At 38.7% G+C, this 20,277-nt stretch overlaps 1 protein-coding gene across 1 annotated transcript in view; it reads left to right on the top strand.

The window, feature by feature from the left end:
* The window catches only part of LOC102885741 (chondroitin sulfate proteoglycan 4), a 40,990-nt gene that overhangs the window by 12,853 nt on the left and 7,860 nt on the right, over positions 1-20,277 (top strand). The window contains exons 3-9 of the mRNA XM_015589837.1: positions 444-607; positions 914-4,474; positions 6,099-6,569; positions 7,024-7,086; positions 9,337-9,513; positions 15,965-16,163; positions 19,622-19,753. Of these exons, the coding sequence (XP_015445323.1) occupies positions 444-607; positions 914-4,474; positions 6,099-6,569; positions 7,024-7,086; positions 9,337-9,513; positions 15,965-16,163; positions 19,622-19,753 (4,767 nt within the window). The remainder of the gene's footprint in view (positions 1-443; positions 608-913; positions 4,475-6,098; positions 6,570-7,023; positions 7,087-9,336; positions 9,514-15,964; positions 16,164-19,621; positions 19,754-20,277) is intronic.

The following is a 20,277-nucleotide window of genomic DNA, read 5'->3' as shown; positions in this document are numbered from 1 at the left end:
CCAGTTTCGTTGCCCTCATGGTTACTATTTGCCCTATATTTTTCACAGCTTGATATTTCATAGCCAGCTAATGTGTTCCCTTCTACTGTTATACCAGTTCACCTCCAGCGACTTGGGATTAGTTCCTGTGGAAGGGAAGGAAGCAGTATTGGGTAGATGGAGAAGTCGAATGGCAATTCAGTTTTAGTGAAAGCCCCAGCCGCCCCTCTTGAGACTTTTGAAGAGGGACTGACCCATCAGAGCTGTCCTAAGTTGAGGCGAGAGAACAACGAGCTTTTATACCCCCATGTTGGATCCGTGGGGCACCCAGGAAGCAGGGGTGGCCTTGAGCAGGGCAGTTTTCTTCAGTAGGGTCAGTCCCTGAAGGGAGATGACAATATAAAGTGGAACAGTCATTGTTTAATAAAGTTACTAACATGTTTCTTTTAAAAATTTCTCCCTAGCTTCTTTTTATGGTGAAAGCTATGTGGAGCTCAGTACCATAGAAGTTTCCTCTGAGTTATCTCTTCGATTGAAATTTCAAACCAGCAAACCACAGGGATTACTTTTTCTTGCAGCTGGGAAAAATGACTACTGTATAATAGAACTTCTCTCAGGAAATTTATGGGTAAGATTTTTAAAAATCCTTAAAACCATATAAGCATTCAATTACTGGAGAGAAAAACAATGAGAGAGAAAGACAACAAAACGGTTATCCCTTTGATTCGTGTTATTTCACTAGAATAAAATCATGTGCCATCTGTAAATTCTCCAATTTGTCTTAAATATTTCGACTCTGAAAATTTTTAACCTCAATATGTAGCCCATAAATATAGAAAAAGTTTTCATGTCCACGTTTCTCTCTCTCTCTGAATGGCCCTGTTTTCTTAATAAAACCCTGTAACACAAAATCGATTGATTCTTTTTCTTTCAGGTGAGAGTGAATCTTGGGGCAGGTGAACAAGTACGCCTTTCTGAACAGAGACTTCATGTGGATGACTTGACCTGGCATTTAGTGGAACTGTACTGTGTTAAGGATACTATCTCTCTGATTGTTGACAAACATTATGAGACGACTCGCCAGGTCACTGGTGGGATGCACAATTTGCACTTTCAACATGGAGTCTACGTAGGAGGCCACAGCGGACTTGATGTCCCTTACCTAGTTGAAGAGTTCCCCAATTTCCGTGGATGTGTGGAGGATGTGGTATTTAACCGGAGGGAGATCCTTACATCTCTTAGATCTTACCCTGGTTTTAAGAAGGTCTATGAGGTGTCACTGGGATGCAGTGATGAATTTTTTGCAGGAGAGGGTGAAGCCATCAATTTCTTTAGCTCCAGATCCTATGTCACCTTCCCACAATGGAAGGTGCAAGGGGAAGGGCTGTTGGAATTTGCTCTTCAGACTGGAACTCAACAAGCCTTGATTTTATTTCAGTCAGGTAGAGAAGGAGAGTTCGTCGCTTTGGAAATTGTTAAAGGTGTATTGAGGGCTCATGTAGGAAGGAGTAAAAGTAATACTCAGCTCTCTTCTTTTAGCTTAGTGAGTGATGACAAGTGGCATGTTATTCAACTCAGATTCACTGAAAGGCATCTGGACCTGATGGTGGATGAACAAGGGGTAAGGGCATCACTGCCTTTGAAAGGCAAACTGTTTGTATCTGAAGGCCCCCTCTTCGTGGGAGGTCTTGATAACCACAAGAGAGAAGAAGTTAAGAAGTTAGAACTTGCCTCTGTGCCTAGGAAATCTCGAGGAATCTCTTTCAAAGGATGCTTAAAAGGCTTGGAAGTCAACTCAGAAAAGAAGGCATTAAAGGATGCCCTCGTTTCCAAAGATATATCTGTTGGGTGTAAAATGAAATCTCGTGATGCCGAAAATCTTTCCATAACAACAACAGAAAATGCGCTTCGGTCAGAAGTTCTCCTTCCCACTGCTATTCCTGAGACTGGCAAGCTTTTCCTTCAAGATGCGAGTAGCTCTTTCTTAGTTCTGAATAACTTGGAGGTCCAAGAAGGTGGGCAAGCCTTGCTGGAACAAAGGCATGTGAAAATGGGTATGCAATTTAAAGATTTGGGTATCCACCATTCTCAAATACTATTTAAAATAAAGGAAATGCCTATTCATGGGTTCCTTCGATTAGCTGTTTCCCCTGAACAGGAGATGGAGAAGGCTTTTACTCTGTTAGATTTGGGGCAAGGGAAAGTTCGGTATATCCATGATGGTTCAGAAGAAGCTAGGGATTACTTCACATTTTCAGTCTCTTCCAAGAGCAAGGAGGAAATGCCTTTGTATCTACAAGGTCACGTTCCCTATGTGTTTAACATTATTGTCATTCCAGTAAATGACCCCCCATACCTTAAACTCCCTGAAGGAAACTTGCTTCTCCTGTTTGAGAACTCGAAGAAGCGACTGACTCCAAATATAATCCATGTGTCAGACCCTGACACAGATTCCTTGAATCTTAGTTTTTTGGTTCTTGGCAACTTCGATTCAGATGCTGGATTTTTAGAAAATACCAATGATCCCGGGAGAGCCATTAATAGCTTTACCCATGGGGATTTAAAAGATGGCAACATTTTCTATGTGCACAGAGGCCATCGGAATTCTCGGATCCTTCTCAGAGCAAGTGATGGCGAGTTAGTTAGCAATACAGTGGTGTTACGGGTCATGGCTGTTCCTTTGGACTTTGAAGTGGCCAATAGAACAGGGGTGGTCGTACGGCAGGGTGACACAGTTCTGATTACACAGAGCAACTTGTCAGTGGCAGTTAACGGTGAACATCATGAGATGGAGACCCACTACATTATCACTCGTCTACCTCAGTTTGGCCAGATTCAGCGGCAGGAGTCAAGTGGAGAATGGAAACAAGTTAGTACCTTTTCTCAGCATTCCATTGATCGGAGTCAGATCCGGTACTGCAGTACATTCAAAGAATTACAGCTAGAAAATGTTACAGATTACTTTAAATTTAAAGTTAACATAGAAGGAAAAATGAGTGGGGAGCTGATGTTTCCTGTTACTGTACAGTGGCTAAAGTTTACACTTCTGAAAAATGTTCCTCTCGAGATCGATAAAATGAACAGACAAGTATTGAATTGTGATCACTTACAGGCTGTAACAGAGGGTGTGGAAGTAGCTGAGAAGGAACTACATTTTAAGTTACAGACCCCACCTAAGAAAGGAAAATTGCTACTTGGCAATAAAATTCTAAAAACAAACTCAATCTTCAGCCAACATGACATTACAGACTCAAAGGTAAGTTATGAACCACAGGAGAGGCCTAGGGAAGACACACAAGATACTTTTAGGTTCTCGATTGTTGCAAAGCACATAGAATCAAAAGATTATACTTTCACAATAAACTTAAAAACTGCTAAGACAAACATTATTTTAACTAACAGAGGATTATTTGTAAAAGAAGGAGAAGGGAAGTTAATTACGAAATCGGAATTATTCGCTCAAACCCTGGATAATCAGACCTTCCAATATAAACTCACCAGGAGTCCTCAACATGGGAAGCTGAAACTGGTTAACTTTTCAGATTCTCTGGGAAGTCATGACAATATCACTACATTCACTAATGAAGACATAGTGGGTGAGCGGCTGATGTATGTTCACGATGACTCTGAGACCCAGTGGGATGAATTCCTCCTTGTAGCCTCTACTATGAGCCAAGAAGGAGTGGTCAGGGGTCTTGACATGGAGCATTTGTCTACAGAACTCAAAGTCATCATTTCTGTTGGGCTAAAAAATGATGAGAGACCCGTGCGTGTGGTAGATAAGGTCTTCCATGTTGTGCGGAATGGTCAGCGTTTATTGACACTGGCAGATCTCTGTTACCATGACCCTGACTCAGACTTTGATGATGGGCAGTTGCTGTACACCCGGCGGGGCATCCCAAATGGGGACTTAGTGTGGACCAGTGACCCCACTCAGAAACTCTACCAGTTCAGGCAAGACGACCTACAAGCAGGGCGCGTGCTCTTCAGGCATCAGGGTGCAGATTCAGCCCGCTTTGTGCTGTTTGTGACAGATGGCATCCACTACACGTCGTCTCTTCTTGAGGTCCGTGTGTCAGACCCCTACATCCAATTAGCCAACAACACGGGGCTGCTCGTACAGAGAGGAAAAGACTGCAGGCTCACAGCAGCCAACCTTAGTGTCACCACAAACCAAGATATTAGAACGAACCACGAGATTGAATTCCATATCGTGCAGCCCGCAAAGCATGGCAGAGTGCTGGTCAACAACTCTGTGTCCCACTCATTTACCCAGCATGACTTGATGCAAGGACATGTGGTTTATAGGCACGATGGCAGTGGCAACTTTGATGTGTTCAACCTGACAGTGAAAGTTAAAGAAACATATTTAGAAGTGAGTGTCTATGTGCGAGTGTCCTTGGAAAACCACCAGCAACCCACCCAGGTTCTACACAGCAAGACCCTTGTAATTGAAGAAGGAAAATCAGTAAAACTGGGTAGAGGAAAGCTCCAGGTAGGTAGTCATCCTGGCACCACACAGTCTCACCTCCCAGAATCACAGGGGCAAATCTATTTCTTTGCTTCTGAAAGCTATTTTTGTATTGATTTCTCTTCTGGTATTTGGAGTTACTTTTTAAAAAATGTAGATGCCATTGGAAGATATGTGGGAAATTTACATGATTTTGATTCTACTAATTTCCCTATAGTTGGTAATGAGGATAAGCAATACTAAGCCTTATTTTAAAGCTGTGTGCACAAAGGCACATGAGTATGTGTGTATGTTTGGTATAGGATGAACTGGGAATGAACAGGGGATGTATATATTATAGTAGATAAAAGAGCTTTATTTTTTGAAATTTTTCATAGTGACATGGCCAATATTTTATTTGATCTGAGTTATATTCATAATGTGATGAAGCAGGAAATGAAAACTTTGAATAATTTAACAAACATAAAAAGGATTCTTAAACCAGCAGAGGATAGTATATTACAGTTTATTTCCTTAGCTCTGAGTGTAGTCTTTTTTAGTTTCCTGAAATAGATGGATACAATTGGCCTAGACCACTGGAATTCTGGGCGTGAGACCTCCCCCCAGAAGCTACCTGGTTCCCTGGGGCTCCCACTTGGACACTTCCAGCAGGCACAGTCATGCTGATCAGAGTTAGGAAAGAGTCTTCTTTTTAGGGTAATCTCGGACAGCTTCGTAAACTGATTTATGACAATTGGCCACAAATGCAGGTATTCTGTATCTACCTTCAGGACTGCAAACAAGTTTACTTGCAGGCTAAATATAGGCAATAACACCAAGTAGAAATGAATTCAAATCAGAAGCGGTTTACTAAGTAATGAGGTTTTTTGGTATCTTATATTCTGTAGTTTTAAAAAATTGTGTTAGAACATACTCTCCCTATTTTGTAATCATCAGTTTAATGTCTATTTAATATCCACAGGGGGGATGTACAATACATTTTTTAATTAAAATTATTGGGGGGATGCAATGAGAAGTTAATGCATTATAAAATTGTACACTTGAAACTTATATAATGTTTCAAATAATGAGTTTTGACTAAGGGAACATGGGGCCCACCAGCTTTTCTCAATTATTTTCTCAATTATTTATCTTAAGAGAGTTTATGTTTAAGTTTCTCCACGAGGGGGCGTGTGCAGGTCAGTGACTGTAAATCAGTTACAATGACAGTTGGGATGGATTTTACTGAATCAGTCGATTAAATATATGTTGAAAATGTTGAACTAGTTAAAATGGGGGAGAAAAATAAACTTTCCCCTAAAGTCTTAGAATTTTAGTGATTCATCTGCTGCTTCCACCTTTTATTTCTTTCACTTCGACTTTCTGAATCCTGAGTTTCTTGCCATTATGGACGATGCCTTGTTAATCTGTTAGCAGCTAGCTATTCAAGCGCTGTTGACCATTACTTTTCATTGCCACTAGGGTTAAAATTCAAAATATTGGCCTAGTCACCAAAACAGACCCAGGCTTAAACTGTATATCCACCCTGATTGTAACTTAAGCCATTTGTGGGCATTAATAGAAAAAAAATTGGTTCCAGGGTCATGACTCTTACATGTATTAATGTGTTTCCCTTTTTGTGTCTGTGTCTTGTATATATAAACTCAAGGCTGTGCATGAAGATAATATTCCTTCAGAGGCAACGTTCATTGTCAGAACTCCACCAACACATGGCTACCTCCGAAAATCTTTACTAGAAGAAAGCAGCTTGGGTGCAAATGAAAAGTCCCCTTTGATTTTTACACAACAGGATATTGATGATGGTAACATCTATTATGTGCAGACAGCTCCTGACCAACAAAAGGACCGTTTTTTACTGGATGTGATGAATGGTTTCCAAGCTGTGAGTGGAGTTGAAATCTTGGTGGATATTGTTCCTAAGCAGATTCCTCTGGAGGTACGAAACTTCACAGTCCAAGAAGGTGGTTCCAGAGCACTCCTGGAAGATGACCTCAAAATTCCAAGCAAATACTTTGAAGGGCTTGACTGCGAATTTGTTCTTCTCAAACCACCAAAACATGGTTATGTTGAAAATTCTCATTTTCCAAGAGTAAAGCTAATGAAATTTACCAGGAAACAGGTAATAACTCTCAGTTAATATATTTGGGTATGTTGGATAAGAGAAAAAAAAATAGCTTTATTATTTAGATTCCTCAACTCTTGGGAGTGATAGAGCCTCAAAGGGTATCTGGTTAAACCTCCCAACTGGGAAGCCCTTTCCCAGCAACCTCATAGAGAGGTCATCTAGCCATTGCTTAAATATCTTACGTGATGGAAAACTTATTACTTCCTGAGATGGGCCCTTCCAATTTGAAAAATAATTATTATAAAGTTCTTTATGCTGAGCAGAAATCTGTCACTTAAAAACTTCTTATAGGTCTTGGCTCTGATAGCCTACAGAACAAGTTGTACCTCCTTTTATGAAAGCTCTTTAGATATTTGAAGGAAAAAGTTATCAAATTCCTTTGGATTTTATCTTTACATTTGACTTCTCTGGTTTCTCTAGCTTTTGCTCATATGTCTTGAATTTCTAGCCCCTGCAACATCCTGGCTACCCAGTTATAGAGGAACTTCACACTGTCAGTGTCCTTCTGAAAGTATGACACTCAGACATTTAACACAAGCATGCTTTAACCATTAGTGGATTTTTTTCATTCATTTATTCTCTTGTTTCATAAACAGACGCTGATAGAGTATATACTCTGTGCCGTGCCCTATGAAAATCAAAGCACTATCAATGGCTAAAATGGTCCAGCTCCTGCAATAAAGCAGTTGGACACAACTGCCAATCTGGTGTCCAATCAGCGTAAAATAACCAGAGTCAACTCTAGGCTGCTATCAAATTTCTGTGCTTTGGGCTAGAATGTTATTATTGTGAGACTGTTTTCTTATAGTGAATAAAAAAATGATTTCCATTACTTTCTTTTTAAATATTGAAAAGTAACTGGCAGATCCTCATCGTTTCCTATATAAGCTCCTAAGTGAGCGAGGTGAATATGAAGGAAGAACATTCGGGCAGAGGGAAGAGCAAGCGAATCGCTCTGTGTGGGGAGCATGCAAGTTTAATGTGGCCGGAGCTGCATGAATATGAGGAAAGCAATACATGAGGTTAGGGAGGTCCAGTATGGGAAGGCCTTCGACTTCACCTTTGACCCTGAGTGAGGTGGAGAACAATGGAGGAGGGGGGATGTGAGCAGATGAATGACACAATATGCCCTGAACATGATTGGTAACAGGGGACCGAACACTTCTTATTCTTTTAAGATTTTCTACAAGTTTGTTATATCTTTTAATTTCAGTTCAGCGGATGCTTTTCTAGTGTTAGAAGTCTAGAGATAAAAATAGTCCCATCAGACCCTCTTCTTTGCCTTTAGATTAATGCCTATTAAATGGCATATAATTTAGGGGAGTGCCACTTTATTGAGGAAAGACGAATTTCCTCAGGAAAAATACTGAGGAGGTAACATCTATTTAAATGCTCTGTTTCAAAAGCTTATTAGATTAAAAATTATCTTGCTCTCTGGTCAGTGCCATCTTCCATGTTTGTTTACAAATAGCTTGAGACAGCATGTTCCAAGAACATGTGGTCAGCCCTATGATCTGCAGTTCCCCTGCCTGTGGAACTCCAGAGAAATTCTCATCACACCTGTGTATGAATAGCCACAACTTCCCTTGAGATTCTCTGAGAGATCAAAAGTCATTGCTCAAAGGAAGTGCACCATAGGAATGGGTGAAGTTGAACTTTTAAAAATTTTGGCTGTATTTTATCAAAACAAACAACCCCAGAGACTTTTTCAGAAATTCACCTATTCCTGTTGGGCTTTGGAAACTCTGTGCTGTTGTATGTTTGGGTCACAGATTCACTGAAGCCAAGTTCCTTTCCAGCTTTAAAATTCTCCTGGTCTCTGATTTTGCTCCTGTGCTCTTGGGTATTTCCATCAGAGCCTTAAAGACATGAAAGGCATTTCTGATCAAATTTGTGGTTGCTAGAAATCCAAGAGGAATAACTAATTCATTTGATGACCATTTCAGAATGAAAATTAGAAAGATGAAATCTAAAAAGGATAAAAGTAAATGTTTGCATTTGGGTTATTACAGTGAGGTAGATCTGCCTTGATAGAATAATTTGGTTCCAATATATTTCATTATATTTTGTCCACAAGAGATATATGGTAGCTAGTGTTGGGTAGCATCTATTAAGAGATGCATCAAAAAACAATTGTATTTTGAAGGAGGAGAAACAGCATGCTGATGTAGCAGGTATAACCTCTCATATGAAAAAAACAATTAAGAGAATAGTTTATGCTTAACTCAGAAAAGAGAAGTTTGGGTAAACTTAAAAGTTGCCCGTATGTTTACAAAGAGCAGAAATCCAACCAGCAGGTGGAAACTTCAGAGCCTAAATCTAACATTCTGACTTGCCCAACAAAGCAATCCACAGCTTCAAAAATTAGTCACTCTAAATAAACAAGTAGAGTCTGAATTTTAGTGGATGTTGTTCCATTGGAAGAAAGGCTGGATTATATCACTTACCTACAACATATTTTAGTGTTAGAAATAGCCTTTGAACTTTGACTTCTGATGACAATCCAGCGTTCTTTTTACCCTACATTGCTTGATCACTCTGTTCCTCCTTAAACTTATTTCTAGAATGCAGCATCTATTCATAAAAACTATACAATCCATCATAATTTACACTCTAATTGTCAGAATCAAATTTCATGCTATGGACACATGTTCTGTGTTTTAGAGAGCGATAAAAAAACTAAGATTTATTTGTAGCAATTTACTTATATTTTTTAATCACATTTTAGTAAGTTGGTGATTTTTTTTGCTGTTGTTAATAGGTGGAGAATGAATTAATTTACTATGTTCATGATGATAGTGAGGAACTTCTTGACAATTTCACCGTCTTTGCAAATAGCTTAGAGCTGGGAAAACAGAGTTTTCCCCAAACTCTTTTTGTGACTGTTGAATCAATAAATGATGAGGCTCCAGTAATAACAGCCAATAAAATTCTCCAGGTAAGTGCTTTGTGCTCTTTGATTTATCATAATAACATGAGGGCTATCACTTTGATTTTCTTTTGTATTATTCCTAATGCTAAATAATAAGACATATGACTATGTATGAACAGTTGACATATTCCTACTGGTTTAAAATAAATGATAGTTATTACCATAACATTTCAGTCATAGTTATTACCATAACATTTCATTGTGTGTCGAGAGATGATGAATCACAACGAGTTACTGTCATATTATATTTCTCAAGCGGACACCACTCACATTGTATTCCCTGATGCCTGGCCTTTTCTAGTTAGGTTAGGAAGGTGTTGGTAGCATAGTGGTTAAGAGAGTGGGCTCTGCTGTAGACAGATTGGGTGAGAATTGGCTCCCCAGTATTTCCTATGTGATCTTGGGCAAGTCATTTAGCTTTTTAATTTGCTCTCATCAAGGCAGCGGGAAATGGAGGCAGAGTTGTGAAACTTAAATGCTAATGATAGTAAAATTCTCCCACAGGGACTGACACGTGGTTAGGGCTCAATAAGTGGTAGCTATTATTACTAAAAAGTTCCAAGGACGCACTAATTTTAGAATAAAATAAAGCTTCCATACAGTTTTGTATTTTGCCGGTCCTGGGATTCTATCACCTTTTTTTATCCCCCGCGAGTGGCTCTTAAGCACTCAGATAAACATGCCTTAGCTGCCACATGGTATCCTCTCCTGATCTGGAGCTCTGAGGTAAGGTCTGCTGTTGTGGCTTCTGTTATCCACACGAAGGGGCCGACACACAGGAAGCCTTCTGGCTCTGAAGGCATCATTTCCTGCCACACCAGATCTCCCTGCATCGATGCTGATGATCCCATCCATGCTGGTTTACATTCAAGTATCCTAAAGCTTTCATATAATAGACCTGGTTTTAACTCACCCCTTCTTACTGTCCCTTCTTCTAAGGGCTTGGATGTGAACCCACTGTTCTGGCTTGGAGAATAATCGTAACTGTTATAATAGTAAGTATTAAAAAAATAGGTATTAGCTATTATTATGTGCCAAGTACTGCTCTAAGGATATATAGCTCACTGAGATATGTGCTACCATTTCCCTCATGGGACAGATGAGGGAATTGTGTGACAGCTGAATGACAGGCTCACGATAGAGTGACAGCATGGGAGCCTAATGGCTTGTTCATGCCTCTTTTTGTGGTCTCCAGCAATGTCTGACACATAGTACAAAATAAATGTTTGTTGAAGGAATGAGTAAATGAAAATATTAGTTGTCAATTCCCCTCAACACTGGCCCATGTTTCAGAGACCAGGCTTTTGTCTTGGCTCTTTCTTCCTTCAGAAGAGCTGCATTTCTGAGAGAATCCTTGGCCCCTGACACAAATAAATCCCTCGTAGACACATTCATTAGATACCACTTCATCAAGATACTTTACAACATGTAAGAGGTTTCTGTGTTTGGAGGTGGGGATGGGGTCAGATTGTTGCCTTCAACTTTTAAGTCTCTGCAACTACCCATCATTATAGCCCTGCCTGCCAGGTTAGCCTTGCCTGCCCATACGCTGCCCATGTGCCTTGTTCTTTTCTGAAGGGAAGGAAGCGGGGATGGAAGGACCAGGTCTATTGTCTGAAAAACCGGCTAATTCACTTTAGGTACTGCTATTGCAGCTCAAAGTCATGGTAAGGAGGGGAAATAAAGAAAATTAAGGAAAATAAAGGAAAAACATCATAAATTATAAAAATTTAAAACATTTGAAGAAAAAGGTGTGTAGATGAGGACACATAATTATAATATTGCTTTCCTATTATATATATTGCAAATGAAATTGTTGCAAGAATTTTAGAATAATGAAATCTTGTGCACTGAAATTTATGATATAATCACAATGTCTATTATCAATCTCAGCATAATTTAGACTTGGTGAGAAAGAGCCAAGAGGCAGCCAGGGAGTTGTCTTGCTAGTTTTGAGAGCCCATATAAGCAGTTTATAATGTCTAAGACATTCTTTACTTTCTGTCCCTAATTTTTTTATTGGCATATGATAGCTCTGTCATATCCATGAAAATATATTATAATAATAGCAAATGAGAATTTAAAAACTTCCTGGCAAGACTGTGTGTGTTGGACATGTTGTAAGATGTTCTCACAAACCGATAACTTTTAGAACTATTAGAGAATTGTCACATATCAAGCTTGTTAACTTTCTGGAAACTAATGTATGAAAAATATGCATTTCATCAGAGTAAAAGAGCTTCGGGGGTGTATATTCCAACAACAGATAGTTTCTCCAAAGCTTTGGTGAATGGTTAAAATTTACTGGATTATTTTAGGCAGTGACTTTTCATTTTCTATATTTCAAAGCATATCAAACAGTAATAATGATGATCATAATTATAATGATAGCTAATGCTTACATAGTACTCTGTGCTGCTGATTTAAGTACTTTATATTTATTTACTCATTTAATCTTCAACTACTCTGAGACACCGCTTTTAATTTAAGGATGAGGAATGTGAGGCACAGAGAAGCTTAGATATTTGCCCAAGATCAAAAGTGGAAGAGCCACTGGTAGACAGGAAGTGGCAGAGCTAGGATGCAAGTTCTTACTCATAACCATGACGCTCTCTTGCCTCTTCCTTCGCAGTGACAGTTAAGAAGCCCAAGGACCCGGTGTAATAGATAAAGCAAGTATTGCTCTTATTCCCATTTTAAAGAAGAGAGAATTAAAGGTTAGCCACTCTGTCCCAGCATTTCAAATACATTTCTTTCTCCTGAGGTACTTTAAACAACATTTCCTTAAGCCACAGCATTGTGGCTGGATGATCTCCAAAGCCATTTAGTGGTATTGGAGATCATTTCTGTCCTGACAAACTGGAATTAGAAATTGGAGTTAGACTATCTCAAGCGAATCCTTTGCATTTTACTCTGAAATATATTCTACTGAATACTTTTGTATTCCAGTGTGACCAGTGGTTTTTGAGCATAGCTGGTAGGATGTGTTTGTATCCACAAGGGGGCTTCATTTTCCTATTTTTCAACTTTGGCTTTCTATAATACTGTACAATTTTTTTTTTTTTTTTTTGGTACCAAAAATAGAACCATTTGCTTGTTTCCGATAAGCCCTTGTCATCACTAAAAAGAGCTTTGAGAGCTAGGGACAGTGGAAGAATTAGGGCAGCAAAGTCTGAAATGATGACTGAGGCCTGGAAGGGTCAAATAAGGGAGAGTGAATTCATGAACATTTCATATCCCTCATTGGAATTCAAAACAATGGTCTGGGTTTTCAGATATTAGAATCACAATCAGGATTGTAATGAATCATAATTAGGTTTCTAAATTCCATTAGCCTCCTGTTTAAGTCAAAGGTGAATTAAAAAATATATTATTCCAATTAATAAGTATAAATTTTTTTTTTCTTTTTTTTTAGATATTCCTTAAACCATGTTTTCTTGGGCTTTGGGTCACTTTTAAATCTGAATTCAAGTTCAGGGTCTTTGTTCTTCTTCTCCTCACAAATTTGAAATTTGTATTGACAAAGGCTGGGCACTAAATCAGGTCTCACCCAAAGCAATGGGGCTGTTAGTTGAACTAAATTTGGTTTGAGTGGAAATGAAGACCTGAGGTTACTAGCTCTTGTTTCGAGTGGCAGGTTTTCTGTTTGTTTTGGAAGATGGTATATTCCAGAGGCAAGAGGGGGCAAGGCAGTGTTTCTCAGAAGAGTAATACAGTGGAAAACATGCCTCATCCAGCTTTTGGATGCATGGTATTGGAAAAAATGAACATCTACGAATCATGGGAAGAGAAATGGCAATACGTTTCCAAATCAATGTGATTTCCTGAAGAAATGAGAATAAGATGCATAAATGGATTTGAAAGTGTAAAAAGTGAAAAACTAAAATGAGTGGGCTTGGAATTTTGTTAAATAATCTACCTTGTATGTTTTATAAAAACTATAACTTCTCCATGGATTAACTAAATGCCAGAACCTTATAATTTGAACATTAGGTTGATTAGAATTTCTGGTAGCTATTTGAAAATTGATGGACTTATAGTTTAAAGCTGAAAAATCTTTAGTGGCCATATCCCAAATGCCAAGATATAGGGGCATTGATAACACAATCATTAAACAGATAAACCATCCACCTCAAATTATGAAGGAATGCTGTGGGATTAAAGAAAATCTGCAGTACATGTTATGGAATAGTCCCAATAGTGGTTAGCATCGCACTCCAAATGACTTTTAAGTAATATTTTGAAAAATCACATCTATTCTTAGACCAGATGTGCTGAAGATAGATAACATAAAGCTAATATTAATATTGAATACTTATTATGTGCTAGGTGAAGCTTGTCTGAATTAAGTACTTTACATATCTTAAATCCCTCATTATATTTAATAATTCTATCATTCTTAGTTTACCGATGATGAGGAAATTAAGGCACAGAGAAATTAAGAAATGCGTCCGAGGTTACATAGCTGAAGTAGCATATCATGCCTGATATGAAAATGTTGAATCCTATATACTTTTTTGTCTCCCTTTCTCAAATTATGTTTAAATAGTTATTGGAAGGTAAGTGGGCATGAGTTAAGTTATTTCATAAACTGTTCTACTGAGCCTCTTAGACCAGAGAGGTTATCTATTAAATGCTTAGGATTGAATTTTCTAAAAAATTGGTATCAAGTGTAGAAGATGTTAAGGTTCTAGTCAGAAGGCAAAGAATGAAATGAGCTTGGGAATGTGCATGGTGTGTCTGTGGGGAAGACATTTACAAATACAGATAGAAATTTGAAAATTTAGTTAGTGATATAGCTGCCCATTTTTAGTGTTAGTGAATCACCTGATTGCATGATTATAGAAATTCAAACAGCCTAATTCCATCAGATATGACTTGATGTCTCAATAAGCATTTTAAACTCAACATGTTCAAAACTGAGCTCCTGATCTTACTCCCCATGTCCACTCTCCTGCAGCTCTCCTCATTTCAGTTGGCGGTAGTTGCTGAAGCCTAAACTGCGGAGCTTTTCTGCTTCCACCCCTTACCACATTTAATTTGTCAGACACTCTGTTGGCTTTACCTTCAATATACACCCAGAATTTGACCACTTCTCAACAACTCTACAACTTCTGTCCACTTTCTTCTTTTATCTACCTCTGGGATTATTGCTGTCACCTCCTATCTGATCTCTTTGCTTCCATTCCACCCTCACTCTCCCACAGTCTATTCCTGATAACAGAAGCCAGAAGGATTGTAAGACCTAAGTCAAACGAGGTTAATCCTCACCTAGAGACCTACGATGATTCCCCCTGCACTCAAGTAAAGCCGAAGTTCTCAAGGTGGCCTTCAAGACCTTGTAGGATGTGCCCTGCCATTGCGTGGTGGACTCATCTCCTTTTACCCTTCATCTTGCTTATTCTGCTCCCACCACAATGACCTCTTTGCTGCTCCTCATGTAAATGAGGCTCGTTCTCACCTCAGCACCTTTCCCTCTGTCTGGTTGTTCCTCTCGTAGATATCTACGTGGTTCCTCCTTCACTTCCTTCGATTTTCACCAATGAGCCTTCTATTTAACATTTTCTCACTCTCGAGCCCCTCATTTTGCTTTATTTAAATTTTTTTCACAGTGCCTGTGACCTTCTGTAGACTATATAATTCATTTCTTTATTGTGCCTATTGTTTTTTCCCCATAGCTTTTTATTTTCTCCTGCTGGAACATGTGCTCCATGAGGACCAGACCCTATTTTGTTACTGATGTATTGCAAGCCTCTGGAACATTGCCTGGAACATAGCAGATGCTCAATAAATAATGAATATTTAATAAGATAGTCAGGCAATGTAAATAGATATTAAAAGCAATTGCATAACAGAGACTATTATTCAGAAACAACTGTAGATGAGATATCAGCACAGCAAACATTGCAAGTCTATAGGAAGCAGATAGTTGCTTTTCTGTAAGACAGGTGAGATAAAAGAGAATAAAAAATGTGCAGTATGTGTTGTTCCTTCTAATTTTTAAAAGCTGATAAAATCATTTCCTTATTAAAGTTATGAATAAAAACCCTTAAATCAACCCTCTGAAGTAGATTCTGTGATTATCTGAGATTCCATGTAGATGTGCATATGTCAGCCACACAGAAGGTGCTTACTAGCCCATCATTTATTATTGCTATTATACTTTATATAACTGCATATGCACTTTAAATAATTATTTTTGAATAAATAATTATGAATCTTCTTTTTTATTTAAACCTCATAAATTAAACAAACACTACAACATGCCCTGCATTTCATCTGGCATTTAATTGTATGTCTGTTTTGGATTAAGAAATCTCGTGCTTTAAAATCTCTGGCGAATGACTTTAGTTTTAAATCTTTGTGCAAGAGGCCAGGGTAACATAGCTATCCAGTTTACTAATGTGACGTGGTTGGAATTGGTCCTTACAAGATCTGTGGTTCTCTTCTTTTTCAGGTGTGGGTGAATTCTGTCACTGAAATTACCAGTAGTGACCTCTGTGCGGAAGATGGGGACTCATCCCCACAGGACCTTGCCTACTGGGTCACTCCACCCAGCAACGGACATTTGGCTCTCAAGTCCTTTCCTGGCCAGAGCATCCAGAACTTCACCCAGGTTCAAATCAACAATGGCCAGCTAGTGTTTGTACACACTGGTATGTCATAGAGAAAAACGATGTAAAACTAAAATGAGTTTCAGTCAGACGTTAACAAGGTAGTCAAACCTAATAACTTGCTGACTGAAAACCACAAGCCATCTAAAAACTTTTCGGACTCTATAATTTTTTTAAAAAGTGACACATTTTAATAAGGCTGATAATAGCTAACATTAGAAAACACCTTAACTCACATGTGGCTCCCTCACACTGTCATGTAAGGTCTGCGCTCAAATAGAAGCTTCTCAGCCTTTTCCTGACCACCCTCTAAAACAGCATCTCTTCTCTTTCAGCCTCCTTCCTTTACCATGACCTGACGTTGTAGTGTAGATTGATTTGTTTGTTTGTTGTCTTTTTTCTTTTTCCACTAGAGTATAAGCACCATAAGAATGGGATCTTTGTTTTGTTTACTTTTGAATCTTCAGCACCTAGAACAGTCTGGAACATAGTAGGTGCTTAATAAAAATTTGTTGAAAGAATGAAATAATATTGAATACTTATTATGTGCCAGATAATGTTCCAGATGGTAGGGACATTAGTGAACAAACCAAACATATTCGTTAGATGAAGAGATGAATGAATGAATGAACGAATGAATGGATGACTATAACTATAATTCTAAGAGACCCTGACATTAAAAGCTTTTTTCTTCTTCCTTCTGTTCATCAATAAATCAATAAGTCAAGCAGCCACTATAAATCTGCAGAAGTGCCCAGCCTGGCTTTGTTTCCAGGCTGCCCTTTTTAGTGGCCTGAGAGAGGAAACAGCCCATTCCCAGCCTGTGAGAGGAAATGGGAGGGAGCGTGAGCCAGTGACACATGATGGAAAAGCTAAAATCATATCTTTTCAGCCATTTTTAATTATCTTATTTGAAAATACAGGAAATAGAGATAAAACATCTAAATCTAAATGTAGTAATTTCCTGATTATCTTTACGGTTAATGCAAAGAATCCCCAAATAATCTGAAAATAATTGACTCTGTGGATGCTTTCATCTAGTGGTTCAAAACATGTAGTCTGGGGACCTGTGGAGTTAGTGTTATTGCAACGAGATCCTAAATCTACACGCATGTGTCAAAGCACTGTTTCTAGACTGAGTGATTTTTTTTCCACATATATATGTTCCCATTTTTTAAATGTGTGCAGACGTGCTTATTAATAAAATACAATTCATTTAAAGAAGCACTGAGTTGATAGGAGGTTTCTGCCAATTATGTGTGGTTCTTATTAGTAGATAGCAAAAATCTGAGTGTTAGGTGAGGGCCTAGAAAGAGTTTTATTTTTATGAAAAGATTATCATATTTTCGAAATGGAGAGAACTGCTCTAGAGACTTGCATGAGGGAAGTTTTGGATTTCTAAAGCTATACAGTTTGCAACGGAAAGAAATTACTGACCCTCTGGCACATGCTGGCCACCGCAGGAGGTGCAGTCACTGGCTCCATTTCATTTGATCTGCAAAAGTTCTCTGAGCCATCAGGAGTCCTGACCCCATTTTAGAGACAAAGAAACTGAGACTCAGAAAGATGTAAGTTGGTCTGACCCTGAAGCTGGACTTTCTCCACTAGCTGCCACCCACCGAAGGGCAGAGTAGATTGAAGAACTGGTTACTATTTGCAGTGAAGGTTTCAAATAATAATTAGCTCTCTGTATTAATTTGTCAACTGCCAGGTCAATATTCACTCTTGGCAAGTAGAGGGAATAATTTCTTCTAAAAAAGCATGAAGGAGAGTTAAAGGCAAGGTCTTTGAGAGCCAATCCATCACATTTTCTAAATGGACTTGGAGGCAATAATAGCTCTGAAAGTGGCTGGAGCCCAGCTGCAGATGAATCTGTTGCTGAAACCAGCTGGTTTTCCCTGTTACGTCTGTCCATCATCAGCCACAAACAAAAGGCTTGGGTTTAATTAGTCTCTCTTAGCATGTTATACTTGCAAAGTGCTCTGCCATTAATCAAATTATATTCCACATAACAACCTAAGTAGGTTGACAAAGCCAAGATGTGAGAGGCTAAGTGATTTCAGGTTGCCCTTCTGAAAGCACTGTCAGGAAAATCTGAGCTTGTACAATAGAAAATCCACAGGTCGCCCCTACATTCATGTCATCCTGCTTTCCTCTCTTTGGTCATAAATTCGTATGATAGTTAGGGTATACTCAGCCTGCCATTCCAGTATTTGTTTTGATATAATTCCTTTTGATTCCGTTTCCATTTTATTTCGGATTCATGAAATGTTCAAAGTGCCTAATGGCAGAAAACATTCTCTCTCTAATTTCATGATAAATTAAATACAATTTTCCAAGTACTATTTCTAGTAAACACAAGTAAGCAAACGAACAAACAAATTTGGTCATAGGCTCTTGTGCAAAATTAGGTAGACTCAGAATTCTTTTTCTCTTTCTTTTTAAATGATGATTCGAGCATATTGGGAATTTTTTTTTTATAAGACTCTAACCTTTTTTGTGAGGAATCAGAACTCTCAGGGTTTGCTTAGATAACAGAAACTTGAGATTCTGTTAAGCCCTTGGCCACCCCTTTATTAAGTCATGTCATTAAGGAAGTACTGTATGTAATTGCAGAGTCTGGCCATGCCTTCTTTGTTCCTTGCCACACGTCCCTGAGGGCAACAAAGAGGACATTTCTACCCATTACATGATGCAAAGACCTGTGGGCCTCCAGATTTACTGCTGAATGAACATTTTCAAAGGGTGACGGGAATGTGAACATCAGGCTCTGCATTGCGATCTTCCCTGGTGCTTTGTGAGTCAGATTGGTAAAGCACTCCGGGGAACTGGATCGATAGGGGGCCCGTCTCAATGTCTGTTTCGCACATAAGTTAATTTATACCTTTAGTGATATCACTAATGCCTTGACAGAAGTGTGGGAGTAGGATTCTTTTCTTGCAGGAATTTAACAAAAGTGGGCCTGGATCTTTCACCACTCTCTTTCTCTTCTTGGCAGCAAGCAGCTAGTTTGAGATAGAATATCTCAAATTAGAATTATTTGGAGGGAGGGGCTAATTGTTATTTACGTCACCCTAGTTTTGATTTTCAGTATTATCAAGTGTTATTAATATTTCAGAAACTGCTGGTGTGTGTGTGTGTGTGTGTGTGTGTGTGTGTTGCATGCATACATTACTTTTACTGGTATAAATTGATTCCAAATAATAAAAATGCAGATAATGAATATGTTTTAAATTTTTTTTTTTAATTTCTTGGAAGTACCATCTTTGCTTTCCTTTAATATGTCATGGGGGAGGGGGAAGTGGAGATATGCATTTTGGACCTTTATCATTCTTTCAACTTCATGTTTTGACAATATTTGTGTGAACTCAGTGGCTGTGTTAACGTACTTTCTAATTATAGGGGTTATCTTGCAAGGGAATTAAGTGGGAGAGAAGACTAAAGTGGGTAACTCTTGCAGAACAACCAAATTGACTAGAGTGTAATTTCTTTTTTTGAAGGAGCCATGTCAGGAGGCTTTAATTTTCAGGTTACTGATGGTTTGAACTTTGCACCACGACAAATTTTTAGCATCACAGCTCGAGCTCTGATCATTAGCTTAGAAGTAAACAGAGGACTGAGCATCTTTCCAGGTAAGATTTTAACTTGAGTAAATGTTTGGGTTTAAGTGTTTTTTGATTTATTTAGAAAGTTCTACCTGCATGGTATAGAATCTTATCTTTGAACATAGAGTGATACCAACAACAGTTATAATGTCCCAGAAAGAGTTCTCTCTTTGCAGAGATTTAGCAAAAGCAAGGCTGGCTCTTTCTGCCCCGTCTCTGCCCCTCTCGTTTCTCAGAAGAGGGCACATTGGTAAAGAACAGTGTGGGAGGAGCCACTAAAACTGCCATCTTTATGGTCCATGTGTACTTTTTTGCAGCTCTCTCCTTGGGTCCTTAAAGAAGGAAGAAGAGCCAGGCTCTGCAGTGATCCTCTGGATCTTGGGGTTTTCTTTTTCTTTATATAAAAATCCTGTGCGTCAGGGGATTTCAGGGGAATTTACTGAGTGCTTGCTTCAGGGCCCTGCAGCCTCCAGACTACTATTTGCCAAGAATCTCAGCCTGGATGAGGTGGAAAGATCTAAGTAAGCATCTCTGGCTCAATCCTCTTTTCA

The sequence above is a fragment of the Pteropus alecto genome, unplaced genomic scaffold, assembly GCF_000325575.1.
Source record: "Pteropus alecto unplaced genomic scaffold, ASM32557v1 scaffold73, whole genome shotgun sequence".
NCBI classification, from domain to species: Eukaryota; Metazoa; Chordata; class Mammalia; order Chiroptera; family Pteropodidae; genus Pteropus; species Pteropus alecto.
This window is presented reverse-complemented; position numbering and strand designations above follow the sequence as displayed.